Source organism: Salvelinus alpinus, chromosome 5, assembly GCF_045679555.1.
Source record: "Salvelinus alpinus chromosome 5, SLU_Salpinus.1, whole genome shotgun sequence".
Taxonomy (NCBI): domain Eukaryota; kingdom Metazoa; phylum Chordata; class Actinopteri; order Salmoniformes; family Salmonidae; genus Salvelinus; species Salvelinus alpinus.
The window spans coordinates 86482446-86509480 of NC_092090.1; the positions used below are offsets into that span (position 1 = coordinate 86482446).

The window sequence follows — 27035 nt, forward strand, 5'->3', positions numbered from 1 at the left end:
CTGACCACACGACTGAACAGTAGTCCAGGTGTGACAAAACTAGGGCCTGTAGGACCTGCCTTGTTGATAATGCTGTTAAGGCAGAGCAGCTTTTTATTATGGACAGAATTCTCCCCATCTTAGCTACTGTTGTATCAATCTGACAGTTTACAATCCAGGGTTACTCCAAGCAGTTTAGTCACCTCAACTTGCTCAATTTCCACATTATTCATTACAAGATTTAGTTGAGGTTTAGGGAATGACTGGTCCCAAATACAATGTTTTTAGTTTTTGAAATATTTAGGAGTAACTTATGCCTTGCCAACCATTCTGAAACAAACTGCAGCTCTTTGTTAAGTGTTGCAGTCATAGTAGCTGTTGTGTATAGTGTTGAGTCATCCGCATACATAGACACACTGGCTTTACTCATGAAGATTGAAAAAAGTAAGGGGCCTAGACAGCTGCCCTGGGGAATTCCTGATTCTACCTGGATAATGTTGGAGAGGCTTTCATTAAAGAACACTCTCTGTGCAAAGAACTATAGATCATGCATAAAATAATGTCCCAAAGCTAATTCCTCCATTAACCCCACAGTCGATTGATTCACCTGTGCGTCACACGTTGATGTAATTTTGAATATTGAATAGCTCCCTGTGTGTTTTTGCTAGTACTTGCCCTTTCTTGTAGTGGCTGCAGCTCAATCCCCTCTTTCCGTCCAAATATAAAGTTTGTGAAAGCAGTCTTTTGCTACATATGAAAAGATGCAGACAAGAAAATAGTCACAAAATCATCTGTAAAACCTGAACCATTTGAGCTACAAACCAATAAGTGTTGATTGTTTCGCTCTACGACATCCACAAGCTTTACGGCAGTCAACTGAACTTGCTGGCGTAGACGTCCTAATTTTGAAGAGGTCATCTCACAAAACCAACTATTCAGACCGAAACGTTTGAGCTACAAACTACTATGTTGCCAATATCGAATGGGGAGACTCATGAATACGAGTGTCGGTTGTTTTGTGCTACAAAGCACACAGTCATCTGAAGGTAACCCAATAGCGGGCTGTAAAAATGGCGCAACTGTCACGCCTGCTCCAGCTCCCGCTCTCTGGCGCTCAAGGGCGCCAGGCGGACCATCATTACGCACACCTGTCACCATCATTGCGCACATCTCTGCTTCATGGGACTCACCTGGACTCTATTACCTTATTGATTGCCTCCGCTATATCTGTCACTTCCTCAGTTTCTTCCCCGTGTCTGCATTAATGTCGTTTTGTTCCCCTTGTCCAGACACTGCCCATGTTTTGTTTCATGTCCGTTATTTATTAAATATTCACTCCCTGTACTTGCTTCTCATCTCCCAGCGTCTGTCCTCACAACAACGTGCATAGGGGGTAAAAAGAGCCACGAATAACGTGACCAAACATGGGTCATTTATTTTAGATATATACAGTATCTCTTAGATATAGGACAGACACTTCAAAACCTTAGTCCTTATGATTTATTTTTTGACTCTTTTGCCACATTTTTTATTCAATGTGTTTCTATGGGTTATAGCAGTAAAGACCAAATTCAATATTTCATAAAATCATTTTGGTATAAATTATTTTTAGACCAAACGGTTGCATGATAAATTGTATGACTATCTTAAAACAATTCCATATGTTTGCTTAGGAGATATTCCGATCTAAGGGCTTAGACCTACATGAATGGTAGAACGCTTAGCTGTGAAATAAAGTATATTTATACTATATGTGTTTTCATATTTAGAAAAGGCACTCTTTGAAATGTGCGTATTTAAGTTGGCAACAAATCATCTTGGCAATTTTAAAAACCTAGCTACAGTACAACAGCTAGCTTAAACAAAGAACAATCACTACCACAATAGCAGTTAGTCCGGAGAGAAAGGAATTATGTAAGTAATGATCAACAGCAGAAAGTCTTGTTACCACATCTCCCATCAGAGTTCAGTGGTTTATAATGGACCCATTAGTAAAAAAGTGGGCTGCATAGTGAGGTATGAGAAGAGCTATTCTGCAAAGACTCCATATCCTACTCTCTCTGCAGTTGTTCAAATTCTAATGGGCAGAGATGCAAGGTGACTGAATCATGCACCAAGACTGGAATTGCTTATCTAAGCTTATTGAAATCAATGGAACTCTACATTTGAATATGAAAACAAAGAGTACAAGTGAGCGAGGGAGAAAGAAACCAGGGAGTTTGCAGAAGGATTGGGAAGTTACAGAGTCAGCATTCCATTCAGTGAAACAGGGGCAACGGCCTGACAAGACAAAATGTCATGGCCACATCCCACTAGCCTGTTTTCCATAGCCTGGGTCGTGTTCATTACGGCACGCAACGGAAAACGTTTTAAAACGTTTTGCAACAGAAAACAAAAATGAGTGTGTCTTACTGAACGTAAGTCCCTCCCTTTTTTGTTAGTTTCTCAGGCTATCAAAGCTTTCTTTTCACATTGTCCTTTCCAGCAACTGTGGTGGCTGTGCAGCCAGTTCCAGCAACTATGGTGGCTACCTGTCCAGCACAGCACAGCTCGGCTAGGCTTAGCTCAGTAGTGTGAAAACGTTATTTGAATTCCAGTCCAAAACAGACCTTATGCTCCACATCATGGCAATTCAAATTGGTGGAAGAAAACCCCAGGCAGATGTGAACACTTAACCGGCTATCCTTAACTCACCTCTTCTTAAGTTAATGCAAAAAGTATGCAGTCAAATGAATTATGCATTCATCTCATCGGTGCAAGGCACTTGTTAGACCAAAATCTCACCTCACAGTTTCTCATTTTAATCAGTTGCTGCAGCTGAAATAGAGTATTATGGCAAAAAAAAACATATCCCCAAAAGACATTTGGGTCAAGAACAGTAGCCTACCCAGTTCATCGAAATATGTCACTTCATACATTAACAATAGAGGTGCTTAAAACACCTTCTAATGGACTGTTATTTTTCAGGATGAAGACATTCGCGGAAATTTGGTCCCTGCCTGTCCCTGGGATGTGTGTTCTTCTAAACGAGCAGAGTGATGAGATTGTATCGCTAGCAGCACACTCTCTGGCCCTCATTCTCCAGCATGCAGTGCTTAATGAGCAATAAGGCATTACTATGCAGACTGTGATCAATACGCCAGGAGGCATTGGCAGGCATGGCCCATGTCATTAATTAATTACTGGGAGAGAAGAATGTAATATGTGCTGACAGGCCAGGCAGGTAAAATGATTGCAGTTATGCCAGGTGTCGTGTTGTTATGTTATGACTGTCATAATCACGTCATGGCAGTTGTGTCAGGTCCCCCCCACTTGATCTTCAATAATCCCTCCTACCCCTGCAGACCACTGGAGCTGGAGCTTAAAGTTTGTGTCTACATGCTTGTGTCTCTATGTGTTGGCACTGGTCATATATTGGCATGCTGAGTAAAGGTTCTGAGTTTTATAGGAGAATATTGGTGTTAAGTTTTTGATCACCAATTTAAATTCATTATTTTAAATGACTGATAAAAGAGATTGCTTATCTGAAGTCCTCTGCTAGGTTGGTTTTGAATGAATATGCTAATGCTTTACAAAATAAAAAATATGGAATTGCAATTTCAAACATACCCTTTGATGACTTAAAAATACAAATATTCATATTCATATCTCCCCAATATCAAAATAACACATAGTTTCATATTTCAGGCAAATTCTTATGCTGCAAGACAAATTTGTACTTTCCTGAAATTAATCTGCAGGATCATATTGCTACGACCATAAACAGTTATTTGGATAACATCAGTAATAAGTCAGCTAACTTAAACGTATAATATTTTTGATTTAGCAGCAGAATGTGTTAAGTGTGTGTGAGTGTGAGTGTGAGTGTGAGTGTGAGTGTGAGTGTGAGTGTGAGTGTGAGTGTGTGTGTGTGTGTGTGTGTAGTAGGTGGGATCATCTTCCAAGTGGAGGTGACAAAAGTCTATTCTCAGGCATTTGGACAAGGGACAAGCTTTATCCAGGGGATGGGATCTATGTACAACTTACTGACAGGTCCCATACTAAAACCCTGGATCAAAACAGATGGTACCCATAAAGTGAATGCTCTCAAAAGTTACGATAAAGTTTTACATTTGTCATGTCTGTTGAACCCCTCCTCCTCGATGCTTCCCACAGTACATAAAGAGTGCTCTGCTGTGCCTGTAGGTAAAATAACTTTCAGAACATGTGGTGAGCAGCAGTTTTCCTCTTTCCTGCTCCTCTCTTGGAGACCTCAATCTTGACATGCTGATGCTTTGTGGCAGGCCTGTCATTTCCAATCCTCCAACCCTGAATTAGGGCTCCGGTTCACTCACTGAGGGCAAACAAAAACATGCAAGCACCCATGCAAGCACACACTACACTCCATCTACATAATCTTGTATTCACATACTTCAGGCCACAAAGAAGAGAGACAGTGAGGATGAGCTGGGGGCCAAATGGGGGGCCTCACCCTGTCCAATCCCCAAATGGCACCTTTATTCCCTATATGGTGCACTACTTTTGACCAGAGCCTGACAGGTGGAATGTACAAGAGGAAACAAACTCAATTATGCCCCTGAAGCGTCAGTGTCCCAAAGAGGCAACTTGAGAAATTAAACATATAAACACTGTATGCAGATTTCTTCTTTTGATGAGGTAGCAACACCCAGTATTAAATGCCATGAGGAAAAGAGCTATTCAACTTCTTTCAATCTTCACACACACACACACACACACACACCACACACACACACACACACACACACACACACACACACACACACACACACACACACACACACACACACGCAATTGCTCTCAGCTGGTTCCTTTGGGCTTCCCTGTAGACCCTCAGCTAAAGCAAAAGACCAAGTTGTTTGCTACACCAGATGCGTAACTTTTACAGAGCGTGAGGCACTCCTACTCATGAATGAAACCTGAGAGAATGGAGCTGCTTAGTGTAACTCTATGCTTCTACACTTCTGGTGTTGCAGGTAAAATACCTACTGTTTTCACAACAACCCAGTGTAGCTTCTGTGTAAGCGTTAATTTGATTCAGCTGTCTTGTCTGCTTGAAATTATTGTTCTAGTGTGTGGAACAAGTTTTGGTATTACACACCTAAATACAATGTTCTCCTTTCTTCATGGGCGGGCTTTGGAAATGTGACAAGAACGTGAAGCATTATCGAACCAATGGAGGGAGTCATACATGGTACTGGTCCTGTTTATCAGTGCTCACCAAGCCAGTGCTCCCCTGTGATCTTGCCGAAGCCGTCGCGGTACGCGTCCCATGCTCGGAAGAAGTTCACTGCGCCGTCCTCTCTGCGCTGAATGACCTGGGAGGAAGAACATAAGAAACACCCCATATTATTACCATGGCAACATTTCAGTATACTGTTGTGTGAACACGAATGCCCAAATGCAACCTAATCCAGGGCTGTATTAATTAGTGTACACCATATGAAAAAAAATTGCAACATAAAATGATCTTATTGGACGAGCTCAAGTAGTCCCTACCTGTTTGTCTGTTTTCTTCTGTTTGGTGCCTAGGGAATATGAACTTGAATGGTTGGTTTGCCAGACCCATTTAGTGAAAATACCATCGGAAATTCCATATCATGTCAACATATCTTTCTCCTAAATGTCTCAGACACTGTGCTCGATTGGCATTAGAAACAAGACCAAAACACCATCTGTCACAAGTTTCCGATCATCCTTTAATTCATTTTGCTTTCTTAAAAATGCTGAAAGCTACGAAAACCCATAGCTAACATAAAACAATGCTTTTTCCCCTGAGAGGTTGGTCTTTGTCTTTGGTATGCAACGGTCTTTTTGAAATCAAGAGAAAACAAACATTTTAACATTCAAACGGCACTATTGGGATGCCTGACAATGTGAATAGCTCCAGAAAGTCTGTGTAAACTGTGTGGTCCCTGGTAGGTTGCTAGGATGCTGATGCATGGCTGGAATTAGAAGTGAGCTTCAGACACTAATTGATTAATCAGTCAGGCACTGGATCAATGGCCGATGAAAATGCCAGCGGAGGCAAGGGTCGCCATCAATGTAAATGAGCCCCCCCCCCCCCCCTCCCTCTCTCTCTCTCACACACATGTTCCACACCACCAACCCAAGGAGCCACAGCCAGGAGAGAGGCCACACACACGTTGACTGAAAAACAAATACGTTGTGACAGAGGAAGCGTCCATGTGAAATGTAATTATGATAGTGATACAGTCAGGGCGTTATTCCTCCGAGTGTTCTAATGCCTCATAGCATTCCCATCTCTAGCCCAGTCATCAGTGATCCATTGGAGAAGCTCAAGTAATCAATGTTACTAAAGGTAAGGCTCTTTTAAAGCATGTGGACCCTAATGACTAACTGTACTATCTATTCCTCTTAATATATATATATATATATATATATATTCATACGTTTTACTTTCACATATCGTACACAGGATAGGTGCAGTGAAATGTGTTGTTTTACAGGGTCAGCCATAGCAGTATGATAGGTGCAGTGAAATGTGTTGTTTTACAGGGTCAGCCATAGCAGTATGATAGGTGCAGTGAAATGTGTTGTTTTACAGGGTCAGCCATAGTAGTACAGTGCCCCTGGAGCAAATTAGGGTTAAGTGCCTTGCTCAAGGGCACATCGACAGGTTCTTCACCTTGTCGACTCTTTGAACCAGCAACCTTTTCGCTAATGGCTAGGTCAATGTCATTTGATGTGTTTAGTCATGTAGCAGCATGCATACTTTGAAGAGCGCTGACCTTGGTCATGAGATCTGTGAAAACACCCTAATTCTCTCAATAAAGGATGCCAACATTCTGGGCAGGTGCTTCGGGCTACATTCAAAATGAATATGTAGAGGCCTCACTGAGAATAAATCTGTTCTCTCCTCCTACCCCCGCTCCAGCCCACCACCAAACCCATTTTATTTATTCACTCTAATCTGTGGAAATGCTCAAATAGCCACCTCTCGACGCTTAATCTGCCCCAATCACCACGACACCTTGTGTAAACCAGGTGATTAAAATAAAGGCAAATTCTCATGTTTTAATAAATATTTGATGAGCTGGGCTATGAATATTCCCATCAGAGGGCCTGATGCTGGCTTCAATTTAAGGGGTGTTCAGACAGCATAAAGAAACTGGGCTGGCATATCAGGCTGGCTGACACAGTCCTGGGCGTTGGGAGAGATAGAGAGATGGGAAATTGGGGGATGATTGATGGGTATAGCTACAGGGCACTTGTAATAACGTTGCTGAGAAAAGCGCTGACTCGAAAGCCCCATATGCTGGGTAAACACTAAAAAGAAATATGTTATTGTGTCATAAAATCCAAAGGGGCGGGTGTACTGCTCGCTCCCTCCCCTGTCTCTGATGTGTCTGTTTGTTGTGCCTCGCCGTAAAGAGTGAGTCCCGAAAGCAATTTCACCTGTTCCAATGAATCTCTTTGCCAGCCCCCAATACAGAGCAGTCATTCAGTCATTCACAGTGAAGCACCATGCTAGATGACAGCATCTTGGAGAAAAAGAGATGACACACTTTGTCTGACAGGCACAGCATCGGAAGAGGCATGGTCTTCTTACACATTCCACAATATGGTATTAGTCCACATAATCACTTGAATAATGTGTCCTGTGTATGTGAGAAGAGCTTAACCTTTTACTGCAGAGGGCTGAATCAGGGTAACACGGAGTGTTTCTTTGTAGTCAAACAAATCTAATTTGAAACAAATGTATACACCTCACACACATTGTTATGGGCTTTAAAAAAGAAGACACCTGTACCATGTCAGATATTGTCACGCCCTGACCTTAGAGATCCTTTATGTCTCTATTTTGGTTTGGTCAGGGCGTGAGTTGGGGTGGGCATTCTATGTTTTGTGTTCTATGTTTTCTATTTCTGTGTGTTTGGCCAGGTGTGGTTCTCAATCAGAGGCAGCTGTCTATCGTTGTCTCTGATTGAGAACCATACTTAGGTAGCCTTTTCCCACTTGTGTTTTGTGGGTAGTTGTTTTCTGTCTTTGTGTCTGTACCAGACAGAACTGTTTCGTGTTGTTCGATTTTCGTTTATCTCTTTGTTATTTTTGTCATAGTGTTCACTTTGCTAATAAAGGCATGAACACTTACCACGCTGCGTTTTGGTCTCCTCCCTTAGACGATCGTTACAGATACAGTATAGAGTTGAAATGTATTACATTTTGAGTTGCATCACAATATTATACAGAACAGGGCTCCGGGCAGCCGAGCGGAAATGGAGGAAAACTCGCCTCCCTGCGGACCTGGCATCCTTTCACTCCCTCCTCTCTACATTCTCCTCTTCTGTCTCTGCTGCTAAAGCCACTTTCTACCACTCTAAATTCCAAGCATCTGCCTCTAACCCTAGGAAGCTCTTTGCCACCTTCTCCTCCCTCCTGAATCCTCCTCCCCCCCCCCCCCCCCCTCCTCCCTCTCTGCGGATGACTTCGTCAACCATTTTGAAAAGAAGGTCGACGACATCCGATCCTCGTTTGCTAAGTCAAACGACACCGCTGGTTCTGCTCACACTGTCCTACCCTGTGCTTTGACCTCTTTCTCCCCTCTCTCTCCAGATGAAATCTCGCGTCTTGTGACGGCCGGCCGCCCAACAACCTGCCCGCTTGACCCTATCCCCTCCTCTCTTCTCCAGACCATTTCCGGAGACCTTCTCCCTTACCTCACCTCGCTCATCAACTCATCCTTGACCGCTGGCTACGTCCCTTCCGCCTTCAAGAGAGCGAGAGTTGCACCCCTTCTGAAAAAACCTACACTCGATCCCTCTGATGTCAACAACTACAGACCAGTATCCCTTCTTTCTTTTCTCTCCAAAACTCTTGAACGTGCCGTCCTTGGCCAGCTCTCCTGCTATCTCTCTCAGAATGACCTTCTTGATCCAAATCAGTCAGGTTTCAAGACTAGTCATTCAACTGAGACTGCTCTTCTCTGTGTCACGGAGGCGCTCCGCACTGCTAAAGCTAACTCTCTCTCCTCTGCTCTCATCCTTCTAGACCTATCGGCTGCCTTTGATACTGTGAACCATCAGATCCTCCTCTCCACCCTCTCCGAGTTGGGCATCTCCGGCGCGGCCCACGCTTGGATTGCGTCCTACCTGACAGGTCGCTCCTACCAGGTGGCGTGGCGAGAATCTGTCTCCGCACCACGTGCTCTCACCACTGGTGTCCCCCAGGGCTCTGTTCTAGGCCCTCTCCTATTCTCGCTATACACCAAGTCACTTGGCTCTGTCATATCCTCACATGGTCTCTCCTATCATTGCTATGCAGACGACACACAATTAATCTTCTCCTTTCCCCCTTCTGATAACCAGGTGGCGAATCGCATCTCTGCATGTCTGGCAGACATATCAGTGTGGATGACGGATCACCACCTCAAGCTGAACCTCGGCAAGACGGAGCTGCTCTTCCTCCCGGGGAAGGACTGCCCGTTCCATGATCTTGCCATCACGGTTGACAACTCCATTGTGTCCTCCTCCCAGAGCGCTAAGAACCTTGGCGTGATCCTGGACAACACCCTGTCGTTCTCAACCAACATCAAGGCGGTGACCCGTTCCTGTAGGTTCATGCTCTACAACATTCGCAGAGTACGACCCTGCCTCACACAGGAAGCGGCGCAGGTCCTAATCCAGGCACTTGTCATCTCCCGTCTGGATTACTGCAACTCGCTGTTGGCTGGGCTCCCTGCCTGTGCGATTAAACCCCTACAACTCATCCAGAACGCCGCAGCCCGTCTGGTGTTCAACCTTCCCAAGTTCTCTCACGTCACCCCGCTCCTCCGCTCTCTCCACTGGCTTCCAGTTGAAGCTCGCATCCGCTACAAGACCATGGTGCTTGCCTACGGAGCTGTGAGGGGAACAGCACCTCCGTACCTTCAGGCTCTGATCAGGCCCTACACCCAAACAAGGGCACTGCGTTCATCCACCTCTGGCCTGCTCGCCTCCCTACCTCTGAGGAAGTACAGCTCCCGCTCAGCCCAGTCAAAACTGTTCGCTGCTCTGGCACCCCAATGGTGGAACAAACTCCCCCACGACGCCAGGTCAGCGGAATCAATCACCACCTTCCGGAGACACCTGAAACCCCACCTCTTTAAGGAATACCTAGGATAGGATAAAGTAATCCTTCTAACCCCCCCCCCCCCCTTAGAGTTAGATGCACTATTGTAAAGTGGTTGTTCCACTGGACATCATAAGGTGAATGCACCAACTTGTAAGTCGCTCTGGATAAGAGCGTCTGCTAAATGACTTAAATGTAAATGTAATACTTGCTATACATTACGGAAGACTGAAATATGACTGAAACGTTGGCCATAGAAAGGGCTACTGATTCCATCGCCGGTCGTCGCTCTCAATCTGTCTGGTGTGTTTGTGTGTACTGCTCTGCTCAGAATGTGTTGAGAACTCCAGACTCCCATAGTTTAGCTCTTCATTAACAGCATGTTGAGATGGTACAGCTGCCATGGACATGAGGCAGTGGTGGATAATCTCTTGTGGATTAAAATGTAACTTTCCTATGGCCTAGTAGGCCCATCATCCCAGCAAACAGAGAGCATTCCAACAAAGTTATACAGCATTCCATTGGGTGCCCAATTGGGTTTCCAGCTAATGACAACATCCCATTAATGTTTTTAAAATGAAAACTTAATTGAATAAACATTAGTAGAAGGACATGCGACAATGGTTTCTGGAATGTGTTATCCGAATGTTCATAGAGAAAACGTTATAGTCATCCATGGAAACCTCAAAAGTTCTGGGAAAGCTTGCCATTTTAACGTTCTCAAAACATCCCTACTAATGTTCTGGGTATACATAGGTAAATAGAAATGATGTTGGGATGGCGCATGACAACGATGGAAGAGCTGGCTACAGTACATAGGACTAGGCTACTCCTAATCACTTACAAAACGTTTGTATTTGGAAGAAGACGAGAGATACAGTATACTGTAGGAGAGATTAAAGGGGACCTGAGAATGATGGTGAATATTTAAGTCATGATGGAATGTCACTTTGTTGATTTTCATAACATAAGAAGTTCCAGATGAATCAGTTTAGGAATATGTTTCATTCAACTCGGGGGAAAATACTGCATAAATGTTTATAAAACAAAAAAATTACAATCGCATCTGATAGATATTGTTTTGTTCTGTCATCCTTTTATTATGTCTCAAAACATAACATTTCTCCTTGGCACAAATCGTATCTCAGCACTCAGAATGATTATCAAAAGCTAGTTTCATTTTACCCTAATGCACCAGCATGAGACATTAGAAAGTCTGTGGCTTGTGTTTCTGTGGTGTGTACTTGGTGTGTTGTAGGGCTCAGCTGGCTAAGCTGTTGAAAGCCTGCATTCATACTTCTCAAAGAAAACCACACAGTGCAAAAACACAAGAATCAAATCATGTCATTGGAATATTCCCAGGAAGACTCTTGGAGCAGCCAATACTGGCAGAGTAGAATAGCATGCCAATCTTCTGGTTTGTAAAAGGAGAGGCCTTTCCAGTGCCAACAAACATGCCCTGTTCTTGTCAATCTGGCAGGGAATATTAGACGCCACATGGCGCCGTGGAGAGGATTTGATAAGGTACTGTACTCCCCCAGAGCTGCCAATCAACTGAGACAGTGGACTTAGCCGTTCTCCTGAAGCTGCTGCACTGACCTAGAAGACTGCTAATACTACTACGACTGCTAATACTACAACTACTGTTACTAAGACTACTACTATTATGCCTTTTACTAATACAACTACTGTTACTAAGACTACTGCTACTACTACTGTTACTAAGACTACTGCTACTATGTCTATTACTAACACAACTACTGTTACTAAGACTACTTCTACAACGCCTACTACTAACACAACTACTGTTACTAAGACTACTACTACTACTATTAATACAACTACTGTTACTAAGGTTACTGCTACTACTACAACGCCTACTACTAACACAACTACTGTTACTAAGACTACTGCTACTATGCCTATTACTAACACAAGTACTGTTACTAAGACTACTACTACTACTATTAATACAACTACTGTTACTAAGGTTACTGCTACTACTACAACGCCTACTACTAACACAACTACTGTTACTAAGACTACTGCTACTATGCCTATTACTAACACAACTACTGTTACTTAGACTACTACTACAGCTACTACTACTAATACAACTACTGTTACTTAGACTACTACTACAGCTACTACTACTAATACAACTACTGTTACCAGTGGCAACCCATCATTCAGGGCTGTTTTGAGCCCCACATGTTATTTTGGCATTTTGGCATGTTATTTTGGCATTAATACGTGTCACATATCAGTTTTAAACAACGTAAAAAACAATATATATCATTGAGTTAATAATGCCGCATACAAACCTGAGCTGTGTTCGAATACCCATACTAACATAGTGTAATGAAACAGGCAGGGAGCAGGTCTCGAACCCTCAACCTTCTAGCCCGAATTCCAGCACGCTATCGACTGTGCCGCAAAAGTATGCTCGAGTGGCAGAGTCGATATCCTCGCTTATAAACCCAGGGTCGTTACACTACTCCCTCCTTTCAAAGAGCGCGTCCTCGCGCTAGCTTGCGACTCTACATCTTACAGGAACGCGCTCACCGGCCAAGCACACGCACTGCCGTGGATGCAAGGTCCGATCACTTCTGACACCAATGTAATGAAACAGCAGGGAGCAGGTCTCGAACCCTCGACCTTCTAGCCCGAGGTCCGGCGCGCTATCGACTGTGCCGCAAAAGCATGCTCGTGTGGCAGAGTTGATATCCGCGCTTATAAACCCAGGGTCGTTACAATACTGTATACTACACACTTAATGAGTATATACTACATACAACAGTATATACTATTAGTTCATTTTAGTAAACTGTAAACGAACTGTATCGTTTCAGTTCAGCGTACTAGAGCTTCACCTGTCTCCCGGAAGTTGATGCTGTTGCTATGCAACCTCTTGCTAGCTTGTTAGCATAAAAAATGACTAGCTAAACATTTTACGATTTTGGTTGTGTTCGTAAATTCAATCTGGAGTGCCAGAGTGCGCTTTGGCCGTTCGTAAATCTAGAGCATTGTCAGATTGTCCGTTCATAAATTCGGAGCGTTCAGAGCTCACACTGGACGCTCTGGCCAAGGAGTAGAATGGCAGTCAAGCACCGAAGCTAACTGGCTAACGTTGGCTAGCTACTTCCAGACACAAATGAGACTGAGAGAACACCTCACTCTGACCATTTTACTCACCCTAGCAAAGCTGGTTAGGCTGTTTTCATGTTATCTAGAGTGTTGGTGACTGTAACTGTGCTGCTGGCAACAATTTAAGTAGGCTTTTATTCGCCAATGTTTACTGACACCGGCCATATTCAACAGGTGTTGAGCATTCGTAAATTAATCAGTTATTCTGTGCGAGTGTGCTCTGAAATCGGAGTAGATAGCCAGAATGAACAATGTCGATTGAAACACACAATGAATATATCACTTAGCTAAGAATGATGTGAATAATCAGGTCAATAAACATTGGTTAGTTAGTTAGATAGCAGATAGTTTATAATACTGCCTGGCAAGTTTGATGTATTAGTAGCCAACTAACGTTAGGTAGCAACAGTGGCTGCTCCACTAAAAGTTTTGCGATTAAGCTGTGGTACTTAGAAGTCATTTGTGGTTTAGTACGATATCCTGCGTCATATCTTTCATTGCTCCAGACCAGCGCAAGGGGGAGTAAAAGCACTGATTATGCTTTTGGGTCCTACTATGTCTCTAACTGACAATGAATGGGCGACATAAACCTAAATAGAAACTGATAATTGTGCACGACTTCAGTATTACTTACTAAAACTGTTACACTAAGATTTTAATTATTTTGTTTTGTTCAGATTATTTTGCTCTTTCTGTAGTAGTGTAGGCCACTCCCGACCGGTCATGTTGTACAGTGCCTGAGTGGCGCAACGGTCTAAGACACAGCATAGCAGTGCAAGCTGTGTTGCTACAGATGCTGGTTCAATACCTGTGCTGGCCTCAACTGGGAGACCCATGAGTTGACTGTAGGTTACTGGTTTCTCTCCCTCTAAACAGAAATAAATAATTATAAATAACAGACTGGCTTTATTTACAAATTAGTAACAATGTCTCACCCCATGTTCAAGAATGTTAATTTTTTCGCTCATTTTAGGTTATATAATCTCCAAAATATTGTTATTTTTTTAAACAAAGTGATTATTATTATTATTACTATTGATTTAGAATTATATAAAAGCCCCTTGGATATTCTCACATATATATTATTAACCCTGTTAATAGCAGGACAATATATATTGGTCACGGCTCCCGAGTTGCACACAATGGGATTGCCTTGCAGTTCTCCAGCTGTATCCACAGAAAGTGCGCAAGGTTCAAGGCACGAGGGCAGGGGGCACGGGATGGGCCCGCAGTGCCGAGCACAGAAGACGGACCTAGCCCATGGGGAAGGGAGGAGGAGCTGCCACACTGGGTAGCACAGAGCAGCACTTTAAGGGGTATTGCACTAATAATGGCACTGACTAGGGAAACGTTCCAGCTGTTCTTAGTGCCAGTCTGCAAGTTCAAACTAAAACAATGTGTTATGCTTTCGTTAATAAAATAATGATAAAAATACTCTTTCAAAATGCAGATGTTTATTTAGTTCTGGATCCATAATGAATTACTTTGGGAATAAATATCAATGAATTACAAAAATATTGGAACAAAGTTGTCTAATGAAGGTAAACAAAATGTTGTTTACTGGAAAATACTATTTTAAACACACACGGTTACGTTGTACAGCACCATTACGGCTGTTAGCAGGTAGCTGGACAATAGACTTGTCTAGAAGGAGGGTAGGTGGAGAATTCTATCGTCAAATGTATTTCTTCAGTTAGGTTGGCTGTATCACAACCGGCCGTGATTGGTTGCAATTTCAGTTTAATCCACCAGAAAAGACAAAACAAATAATACAACAAAAAGTATCATTATAATTATTATGTATCACATCCGACCGTGATTGGGAGTCCCATAGGACGGTGCACAATTGGTCCTGCGTTTCTCTCCCTCTAAAAACAGAAATAAATGTTTTGGCCTTTACAAATATTATTTTGGCCTTTATTCAGATTACAATCGCTCACTTAAATTTTTTTTTAAACAAAATAACCTCCAAAATATCGTTATATATTATCAAGTTTATGGCACAGTCATATAGCCCTGCACCTACATAAAGCTGAGTGACTTACTAATTCATGGCTTTGGATCAAAATAAATAAGTACCAACATTCTTTCTGATAGTCTTTAATAAAGAAATGCTTTGGTTATCCTGACCTGGACACCATGTACAGTATTACAATATATCATTATGGGCTATTAGCAGGACAATATACCTTTACCAACACCAAGTATTTTGATACTTTGTGGATGGGGCCTCCCCAGAAGCGCAGCTGTCACCGCATCCCAATGCAAAATGCGTTGCTACAGATATCTGTGCCGGCCGCCACCGGGAGATCCATGAGACGGCTTTTGGTTTGAATTTAGAATCCTCCAATCCTCTATATGTAATTATTGGCGGAGAGTCACGTCATATTTTTCGATATACTGCAGGCCTACCGTAGGCGATGTGAGTCTCACTAGTGTTGAGTAATGTGCTGATAAAAGTGGTGTAGGTCTAATTTATTGAAAGAGCATATTGAAGTTAGAAGCAATAGTATTTGAAGCAATAGCCTACAACTATTTTTATTTTATTATTTTACCCCCTTTTTCTCCCCAATTGGTAGTAGTTACTGTCTTGTCTCATCACTGCAACTCCCGTACGGACTCGGGAGAGGTGAAGTTCGAGAGCCATGCGTCCTCCGAAACACAACCCAACCAAGCCGCACTGCTTCTTGACACAATACACATCCAACCCGGAAGCCAGCCACACCAAAGTGTCGCAGGAAACACCGTAAACCTAGCGACCTGGTCAGCGTGCACTGTGCCTGGCCCGCCACAGGAGTCGCTAGTGCGCGATGAGACAAGGATATCCCTGCTGGCCAAACCCTCCCTAACCCGGACGACGCTGGGTCAATTGTGCGCCGCACCATGGGCCTCCCGGTCGCGGCCGGCTGCGGCAGAGCCTGGGCTCGAACCCAGAATCTCTGGTGGCCTTAGACCACTGCGCCACCCGGGAGGCCCCAGCCTGCAACTATTTCACGCTGCTCTGAGACAAGCATGGGGACTGGTCTTGATAAATCAGTTAGATTTTTATTTTCACTGAATCTCCATTTGGGTATTGGTTAGACTACAATTATGGTGTAGAACTGTTATGCTCTTAGTGTAACCTTTATTTAACTATGCAAGTTAGTTAAGAACAATTTCTTATTTACAAGGACAGCCTACTCCTTCCTCCCTGTCAAGGAATTGAACCCAGGTCTCCCGCGTGCCCGCACGACACCGATATTCTTTAATTAAATAGCCCAGTACTGTAGCCTACTCCCGACCGTCACGTTGCACAGCACCACATGTTCTGTTCCATCCTTACGGAATCACAGAGGATATTTTTCTTTTTTCTTGGAATAGAAACACAATAATCTTAATCAAATGAATCCCAAACTCTAAAAGTAATTGGAAGGGTAGATACAAATTATTTGTGACGTTGTGGTTACAATAAAGAATGTAAACAAGATGTAAACAAGATGCTGTGTTTTTATTTACAGTAGTGATGGACAGCTGGTGGCATTTTGAAAACAGGTTTTCAAACACTTGTAGCCCGATTAGCAGGACAATAGACTTTTTATAGCCCGGCTACTGTAGGTGTGAACATCCCCCTACCTGCAATGTATTCGATGCTTAAGTACTCTGAAGTGTTACATTTGTAACTCAAAACAGCAATACAGTATTTCTTCCTCAATATCTTTATACTTTCATTAATAAAATTATTACAAAAATACTCTTCCAAAATGCAGATGTTTATTTAGTTATGGATCCATAACGAATGACTATGGAAATAAATATCACTGAATTACAAAGATATTGGAACAAAGTTGCCTAATGAAGGTAAACAACATGTTGCTTACTGGAAAATACTCTTTCAAACACGCAAGGTCACGTTGTACAGCACCATTATGGCTATTAGCAGGTAGCTGGACAATAGACTTGCCTAGAAGGAGGGCAGGGGGAGAATTCTATCGTCAAATGTATTTCTTCAGTTAGGTTGGCTGTATCACAACCGGCCGTGATTGGTTGCAATTTCAGTTTAATCCACCAGAAAAGACAAAACAAATAATACAACAAAAAGTATTATTATGTATCAAATCCGACCGTGATTGGGAGTCCCATAGGGCGGTGCACAATTGGCCCTGCGTTTCTCTCCCTCTAAAAACAGAAAGAAATGTTTTGGTCTTTACAAATATTATTTTGGCCTTCATTCAGATTACAATCGCTCACTTTCGTTTTTTAAAAACAAAATAACCTCCAAAATATCGTTATATATTATCAAGTTTATGGCACAGTCATATAGCCCGGCACGTACATAAAGCTGAGTGACTCACTAATTCATGGCTTTGGATCAAAATAAATAAGTACCAACATTCTTCCTGATAGTCTTTAATAAAGAAATGTTTTGGTTATCCTGGACCTGGACACCATGTACAGTATTATAATAGCCCATATTATAATAGCCCATTAAGTGGTGTAGGTCTTATTTATTTAAAGAGCATATTGAAGTTAAAAGCAATAGGATTTGAAGCAATAGCCTACAACTATTTTGGCACCGTTTTGTGCTGCTCTGAGACAAGCATGGGGACTGGTCTTCATAAATCAATTAGAATCTCTGTTTGGGTATTGGTTAGACTACAATTACACAATTAGGGTGTAGAAATGTTTTGCTCTTGGTGTAACCTTTATTTAACTAGGCAAGTCAGTTAAGAACAAATTCTTATTTACAAGGACAGCCTACTCCTTCCTCCCCATCAGGGAATTGAACCCAGGTCTCCCGTGTGCCCGCATGACACGGGGATTCTTTAGCTAAATAGCCAAGTACTGTAGCCTACTCCCGACCGTCATGTTGTAAGGCACCATATTTTCTGTTCCATCCTAACGGAATCCCAGAGGGTTTTTAATTTTTCTTGGAATAGAAACACCATAATATTAAGCAGATTAATTAAGCAATATTCCGTAAAATCAGTCCCATATACTATGTTCTTACAAAAAAGGTTTTAAATTCTGTAGTACAGCCACTATTGAAGGCTATCAAATGCTTCTCAAAGATGCCCCCAATGGTATCAGTGGTTGGCACTTATACAGTTGAAGTCGAAAGTTTACATACACATTAGCCAAATACATTTAAACTCAGTTTTTCACAATTCCTGACATTTAATCCTTGTAGAAATTCCCTGTTTTAGGATCACCACTGTATTTTTTAATTTTTTAAAAATTATTTATTTCAGCTTTTATTTCTTTCATCACATTCCCAGTGGGTCAGAATTTTACATACACTCAATTCGTATTTGGTAGCATTGCCTTTAAATTGTTTAACTTGGGTCAAACGTTTCGTGTAGCCTTCCACAAGCTTCCCACAATAAGTTGGGTGAATTTTGGCCCATTCCTCCTGACAGAGCTGCTGTAACTGGGTCAGGTTTGTAGGCCTCCTTGCTCGCATACGCTTTTTCAGTTCTGCCCACAAATTTTCTATAGGATTGAGGTCAGGGCTTTGTGATGGCCACTCCAATACCTTGACTTTGTTGTCCTTAAGCCATTTTGCCACAACTTTGGAAGTATGCTTGGGGTTATTGTCCATTTGGAAGAACCATTTGCGACCAAACTTTAACTTCCTGATGGATGTCTTGAGAGGTTGCTTCAATATATCCACATAATTTTCCTCCCTCATGATGCCATCTATTTTGTGAAGTGCACCAGTCCCTCCTGCAGCAAAGAACCCACACAACATGATGCTGCCACCCCCGGACTTCGTGGTTGGGATGATGTTCTTCGGCTTGCAAGCCTCCCCCCTTTTCCTTCAAACATAATGATGGTCATTATGGCCAAACAGTTATATTTTTGTTTCATCAGACCAGAGGACATTTCTCCAAAAAGTACAATCTTTGTCCCGATGTGCAGTTGCAAACCCTAGTCTGGCTTTTTTAATTGCGGTTTTGGAGCAGTGGCTTCTTCGTTGCTGAGCGGCCTTTCAGGTTATGTTGATATATGACTCGTTTTACTGTGGATATAGATACTTTTGTACCTGTTTCCTCCAGCATCTTCACAAGGTCTTTTGTTGTTGTTCCTGGATTGATTTGCACTTTTCGCACCAAAGTACGTTCATCTATAGGAGACAGAACGCGTCTCCTTCCTGAGCGGTATGACGGCTGTGTGGTCCCATGGTGTTTATACTTGCGTACTATTGTTTGTTCAAATGGACGTGGTACCTTCAGGAGTTTGGAAATTGCTCCCAAGGATGAACCAGACTTGTAGAGGTCTACAATTATTTCCCCATGATGTCAAGTAAAGAGGCAGTGAGGCCTTGAAATACACCCACAGGTACACCTCCAATTGACTCAAAGTATGTCAATTAGCCTATCAGAAGCTTCTAAAGCCATGACATAATTTTCTGGAATATCCAAGCTGTTTAAAGGCACAGACAACTTAGTGTATGTAAACTTCTGACCCACTGGAATTGTGATACAGTGAATTATAAGTGAAATAATCTGTCTGTAAACAATTGTTGGGAAAATGACTTGTGTCATGCACAAAGTAGATGTCCTAACCGACTTGCCAAAACTATAGTTTGTTAATTAGGGCTAGGCGTCCCGCTAGCGGGACAACTTCCGGTGAAACTGGAGGGTGCGCAATTTAACCTTTCAGTGATACCCATCCCGGATCCGGGAGCATCCTCATCAAAAAAGCTGACTAGCATAGCCTAGCCTACGTCCGTCCTAGCTTGCTCATGAATGTATTAATCTAAATTACGGAATGCCTCTTATCCGCTTGTCGTCTCCTTATGCCATAGTTTGAACATCTCAATTGTCATTAGAAACCACATTTGTTTAAGCAAGTCAGCCATATTAGCTATATTCTTTTCAAAGGCAGTAAACAAGGCTGATTTAACTGTTTTGCTGCCAGACAAGACTCCGCTGATAGTCAAGTGTAGCAGTGATAAGATGTTGGGACTGCTGTTGAGACAGCTTTATGTAGGCGCTAACAGTTTGTGGGCACCATTTGTCACCATTATAGTGAAATTAATGTATTGTTTAGTGTTGTGTTGTGGCTGTGCTGGCATGCAATCCACTTTTTTTTTTTTGACCCACCAATATTTACACGCTAAAATCGCCGCTGACTGTTACTAAGACTACTGCTACTATGTCTACTACTAATACAACTACTGTTACTAAGACTATTGCTACTACTACTAATACAACGACTCTTACTAAGACTACTGCTACTACGACTACTCCTTATAATTTGGTGGGTGCTTATATTTGTCCTATTTCACACTGCCAATGTCAGCCATTAACAAAGGTGACACTAGAACAGTGGTTCCCAAACTTTTTATTGTCCTGTACCCCTTCAAACATTCAACTTCCAGCTGCATACACCCTCTAGCACCAGGGTCAGCGCACTCTCAAATGTTGTTTTTTGCCATCATTGTAAACCTGCCACACACAACACTATTCGATACATTTATTAAACATAGGAATTAGTTTTTTGTCACAACCCGGCTCGTGGGAAGTGACAAAGAGCTCTTATAGGACCAGGATAATAATATAATAATAATCAATCATTTTATTTAGTCATCTTACATATAAAACCTTATTTGTTCATCAAAAATTGTGAATAACTCACCACAGGTTAATGAGAAGGGTGTGCTTGAAAGGATGCACATAACTCTGCAATGTTGGGTTGTATTCGAGAGAGTTTCAGTCTTAAATCATTTTCCACACACAGTCTGTGCCTGTATTTAGTTTTCATGCTAGTGAGGGCCGAGAATCCACTCTCACATAGGTACGTGGTTGCAAAGGGCATCAGTGTCTTAACAGTGCGATTTGCCAAGGCAAGAAACTCTGAGCGCAGCCCTATCCAGAAATCTGGCAGTGGCTTCTGATTTAAATTCAACTTTCACAGAACAGCTTGTTGCAATTTTGATGAGGCTCTCTTGTTCAGATATCGGTAAGTGGGCTGGAGGCAGGGCATGAAAGGGATAACGAATCCAGTTGTTTGTGTCATCTGTTTCAGGAAAGTACCTGCGTAATTGCGCACCCAGCTCACTCAGGTGACTCGCTATATCACATTTGACATTGTCCGTAAGCTTGAGTCCATTTGCACACAAAAAATCATACAATGATGGAAAGACCTGTGTGTTGTCCTTGTTAATGCAGACAGAGAAGAGCTCCAACATTTGTAATCCTAGATTCAGATCATTCAGGCGAGAAAAAACATCACCCAGATAGGCCAGTCTTGTGAGAAACTCGTCATCATGCAAGCGATCAGACAAGTGAAAATGATGGTCAGTAAAGAAAACTTTAAGCTTGTCTCTCAATTTAAATTTTTTTTTAAATAATTTGCCCCTTGATAACCAGCTTACTGTATGTTGTAAAAGCGTTACATGGTCGCTGCCCATATCATTGCATAATGCAGAAAATACACAAGAGTTCAGAGGCCTTCCTTTGGCAAAGTTAACCAAATCAAATCAAATCAAAATGTAATTGTCACATACACATGGTTAGCAGATGTTAATGCCAGTGTAGTGAAATGCTTGTGCTTCTAGTTCCGACCATGCAGTAATATCTAACAAGTAATCTAACCTAACAATTTCACAACAACCACCTTATACACAGAAGTATAAAGGAATGAATAAGAATATGTACATAAAAATATATGAATGAGTGATGGCTGAACGGCATAGGCAAGATGCAGTAGATGGTATAGAGTACAGTATATACATATGAAATGAGTAATGTAGGGTATGTAAACATTATATAAAGTGGCTAGTGATACATTTATTACATCAATTTTTCCATTATTAAAGTGGCTAGAGTTGAGTCAGTATGTTGGCAGCAGCCCCTCAAAGTTAGTGATGGCTGTTTAACAGTCTGATAGAAGCTGTTTTTCAGTCTCTCGGTCCCAGCTTTGATGCACCTGTACTGACCTCGCCTTCTGGATGATAGCGGGGTGAACAGGCAGTGGCTCGGGTGGTTGTTGTCCTTGATGTTCTTTTTGGCCTTCCTGTGACATCGGGTGGTGTAGGTGTCCTGGAGGGCAGCTAGTTTGCCCCCGGTGATGCATTGTGCAGACCTCACTACCCTCTGGAGAGCCTTGCGGTTGTGGGCGGAACAGTTGACGTACCAGGCGGTGATACAGCCCAACAGGATGCTCTCGTTTGTGCATCTGTGTTTTTGGTGACAGGCAGAATTTCTTCAGCCTTCTGAGGTTGAAGAGGCGCTGCTGCACCTTCTTCACCACGCTGTCTGTGTGGGTGGACCATTTCAGTTGGTCTGTGATGTGTACGCCGAGGAACTTAAAACTTCCCACCTTCTCCACTACTGTCCCGTCAATGTGGATAGGGGGCTGCTCCCTCTGTTGTTTCCTGAAGTCCACGATCATCTCCTTTGTTTTGTTGACATTGAGTGTGAGGTTATTTTCCTGACATCACACTCCGAGGGCCCTCACCTCCTCCCTGTAGGCCGTCTCGTCGTTGTTGGTAATCAAGCCTACCACTGTAGTGTCGTCTGCAAACGTGATGATTGAGTTGGAAGCGTGCATGGCCACGCAGTCATGGGTGAACAGGGATTACAGGAGAGGGCTGAGAACACACCCTTGTGGGGCCCCAGTGTTGAGGATCAGCGGGGTGGAGATGTTGTTACCTACCCTCACCACCTGGGGGCGGCCCATCAGGAAGTCCAGGACTCAGTTGCACAGGGCGGGGTCGAGACCCAGGGTCTCGAGCTTAATGACAAGCTTGGAGGGTACTATGGTGTTAAATGCTGAGCTGTAGTCGATGAACAGCATTCTTACATAGGTATTCCTCTTGTCCAGATGGGTTAGGGCAGTGTGCAGTGGGATTGCGATTGCGTTGTCTGTGGACCTATTGGGGCGGTAAGCAAATTGTATTGGGTCCAGGGTGTCAGGTAGGGTGGAGGTGATATGGTCCTTGACTATTCTCTCAAAGCACTTCATGATGACGGAAGTGAGTGCTACGGGGCGGTAGTCGTTTAGCTCAGTTCCCTTAGCTTTCTTGGGAACAGGAACAATGGTGGCCCTCTTGAAGCATGTGGGAACAGCAGACTGGGATATATGCATATATGCTACATGCTTGTCACTTATGAACCATTTGAACATTTTGGCCATGTTCTGTTATAATCTCCACCCGGCACAGCCAGAAGAGGACTGGCCACCCCTCATAGCCTGGTTCCTCTCTAGGTTTCTTCCTAGGTTTTGGCCTTCCTAGGGAGTTTTTCCTAGCCACCGTGCTTCTACACCTGCATTGCTTGCTGTTTGGGGTTTTAGGCTGGGTTTCTGTACAGCACTTCGAGATATTAGCTGATGTACGAAGGGCTATATAAAATAAACTTGATTTGATTCGATTTGATTTGGGATAAGGGTTGATTGAATATGTCCGTAAACACACCAGACAGCTGGTCTGCGCATACTCTGAGGATGCGGCTGGGGATGCCGTCTGGGCCTGCAGCCTTGCGAGGGTTAACACGTTTAAATATTTTACTCATTTTGGCTGCAGTGAAGAAGTGCCCGCAGGTTTTGGTAGCGGGCCGTGTCAGTGGCACTGTATTGTCCTCAAAGTGAGCAAAGAAGTTGTTTAATTTGTCTGGGAGCAAGAAATCGTGGTCCACGACGGGGCTGGTTTTTCTTTTGTAGTCCTTGATTGACTGTAGACCCTGCCACATACCTCTCGTGTCTGAGCCGTTGAATTGCGACTCTACTTTGTCTCTATACTGACGCTTAGCTTGTTTGATTGCCTTGCGGAAGGAATAGCTACACTGTTTGTATTCGGTCATGTTTCCGGTCACCTTGCCCTGATTAAAAGCAGTGGTTCGCGCTTTCAGTTTTGCGCGAATGCTGCCATCAATCCACGGTTTCTGGTTGGGGAATGTTTTAATAGACGCTGTGGGTACAACATCACCGATGCACTTGCTAATAACCTTGCTCACCGAATCAGCGTATTCATCAATGTTGTGGTTCGACGCTATGCGGAACATATCCCAGTCCACGTGATCGAAGCAATCTTGAAGCGTGGAATCCGATTGGTCGGACCAGCGTTGAACAGACCTGAGCACAGGTGCTTCCTGTTTAGTTTCTGTCTATAGGCTGGGAGCAACAAAATGGAGTCGTGGTCAGCTTTTCCGAAAGGGGGGCGGGGGAGGGCTTTATATGCTACAATAAATACAGCCTCAGGATATGTGGTTTCCAGTTTACATAGAGTCAAATAAAGTTCTTTCAAGGCCGTCGATGTGTCTGCTTGGGGGGGAATATACACGACTGTGATTATGATCGAAGAGAATTCTCTTGGTAGATAATGCGGTCGGCATTTGATTGTAAGGAATTCTAGGGCAGGTGAACAAAAGGACTTGAGTTACTGTATGTTGTTATGATCACACCACGTCTCGTTAATCATAAGGCATACACCCCCGCCCTTCTTCTTACCAGAGAGATGCTTGTTTCTGTCGGCGTGATGCATGAAGAAACCAGATGGCTGTACCGACTCCGATAGCGTGTCTCGAGTGAGCCATGTTTCCGTGAAACAAAGAACGTTACATTCTCTGATGTCTCTCTGGAAGGCAACCTTTACTCAGATTTCGTCTACCTTGTTGTCAAGAGACTGGACATTGGCAAGTAGCATGCTCGGGAGCGGTGCGCGATGTGCCCGTCTACGGAACCTGACCAGAAGACCGCCTCCGTCTGCCCCCTCTGCGGCGCCGTTGTTTTGGATTGCCGGCTGGAATCCAATCCATTGTCCTGGGTGGTGGACCAAACAGAGGATCTGCTTCGAGAAAGTCGTATTCCTGGTCGTAATGTTGGTGAGTTGACGTTGCACTTATATACAATAGTTCCTCCCGACTGTATGTAATAAAACCTGAGATTTCCTGGGGTAACAATGTAAGAAATAACACATAAAAAAACTAAATACTGCATAGTTTCCTAGGAACGCGAAGCGAGGCGGCCATCTCTGTCGGCGCCGGAAGTGTTTTCACTGTAGTGTTCAAAACGTCTTTCAAGCTGTCAGGCATTCCTTTGGCAGCAAGAGCCTCTCGGTGGATGCTGCAGTGTACCCAAGTGGCGTCGGGAGCAACTGCTTGCACACGCGTTACCACTCCACTATGTCTCCCTGTCATGGCTTTTGCACCATCAGTACAGATACCAACACATCTTGACCACCAAAGTCCATTTGATGTCACAAAGCTGTCCAGTACTTAAAAAATATCCTCTCATGTTGTCCTGGTTTCCAGTAGTTTGCAGAAGAGGATGTCTTCCTTAATTGACCTCCCACAAACGTAACGGACAAATACCAGGAGCTGTGCCAGGCCCACCATGTCTGTTGACTCATCCAGATGTAACGCATATAATTCACTGGCTTGTATAAGAAGCAGTAATTGTTTCAAAACATCTCCTGCCATATCACTGATGCGTCGTGAAACAGTGATGTTTGATGAAGGCATTGTCGGCATAGTCTTTTTGGCCTTTTCCCCCAGCATTGTCCCAGCCATATCCGCAGCAGCAGGAATAATTAAGTCCTCCACAATAGTATGGGGCTTGCCTGTCCTAGCCACTCTGTAGCTCACCATATAAGACGCTTCTAGCCCCTTCTTATTAACGGTATCTGTTGCTTTTATACATGTCTTACTACTCGAAAGTCATCTTTATTCTCGCTCAAAAAACTCCCATGGCTTATTTTTCAAATTGTCATGTTTCGTTTCTAGATGTCTGCGCAAGAGTGAAGGTTTTCCACGAGAGAGTAATGGTTAATGTGATTGGATGTTAATTATTTGACTAGGCTTCCTGTATTTGACATTGTGTTGTTACTTCGCTGAACATTAGATGGTTTATTTTATTTTTGGCAAGCACACATTGACAGATTTTTTTCACCTTGTCAGCTCAGGTATTCAAACCAGCAACCTTTCAGTTATTGGCCCAGCTTTAACCGCTAGGCTACCACAACTACTACTACTACCAGCAACAATAGTCAACATTTTGACAGTTCCACAAGTACACTATGCTGGCATATTTTCAGAGCTCCTGTTGTCGTTACAGAAGTAGGATATTAATTTTATCTTAATTTATTGCTGAGAATTTTCCTGCACAGCAGGAAATGCAAACTTGTAGTGTATTCAATGTTTAAAACAGTTTCTAAAGTTTGTAATTTCCACTTTAAAATGTCAGACTTGATTTGCCTTAGCGAAAAATATATCAACCCCTACAAAGAATGTCCATTAATTATAATCCACACAATAATACATTTCCTGTTGCCGCAGGATTATTTTCATGCTGTAGCAAATTGGTTCAAATTAATCTGTACATCACGTTGGCAGTACAAATTGCTCTTCCCTACAGTCCTCTGCTCAACAGAACTTACCCAGTTCCATCACAAGGCTCCATACAGGCCTGTTAACAAGCCCAAAAGACAGATGGGCTACAGAGTGTCCCCGTAAACCACCTTCCAATAGCACAGCACCATTCTAGCCCAAAGTCATTCCCATTGACGTCATTCTGTTGTGCAAGATTGCTGCACCCCCTTGTGTGTCATGACCCCTACTTTTTCTCTGGCTGACCAACGCCAGCTTTCAAAGCCTCAGAGAGAAAGTGCATCACTCCACCACAACAAAGGCTTTTTATTCCAACTGTACATTTTCTCAAATAGATCACACAGCAAAAGCTACTTCATGATTCTCTATACAGATTTGATCAATAAAAGTATTAGGTTCATCTGATCGGTTATGACCACATATGAATGCACATCTTAGAGTACACAGTGTCCCAAACACCAGAAATACAATGGGGAACTAAGAATATCTGTGTCATAACTGCATAGGTTA

The 27035-nt window shown here is 43.0% G+C and overlaps 1 protein-coding gene across 2 annotated transcripts in view; it reads right to left on the bottom strand.

Annotated features, from left to right (window-relative positions):
• fibcd1a (fibrinogen C domain containing 1a) overlaps positions 1–27035 on the bottom strand; it is a 111376-nt gene that overhangs the window by 27279 nt on the left and 57062 nt on the right. For both annotated transcript variants that reach the window (XM_071404013.1, XM_071404011.1), the window contains one exon: positions 5219–5315. In XM_071404013.1, the coding sequence (XP_071260114.1) occupies positions 5219–5315 (97 nt within the window). The remainder of the gene's footprint in view (positions 1–5218; positions 5316–27035) is intronic.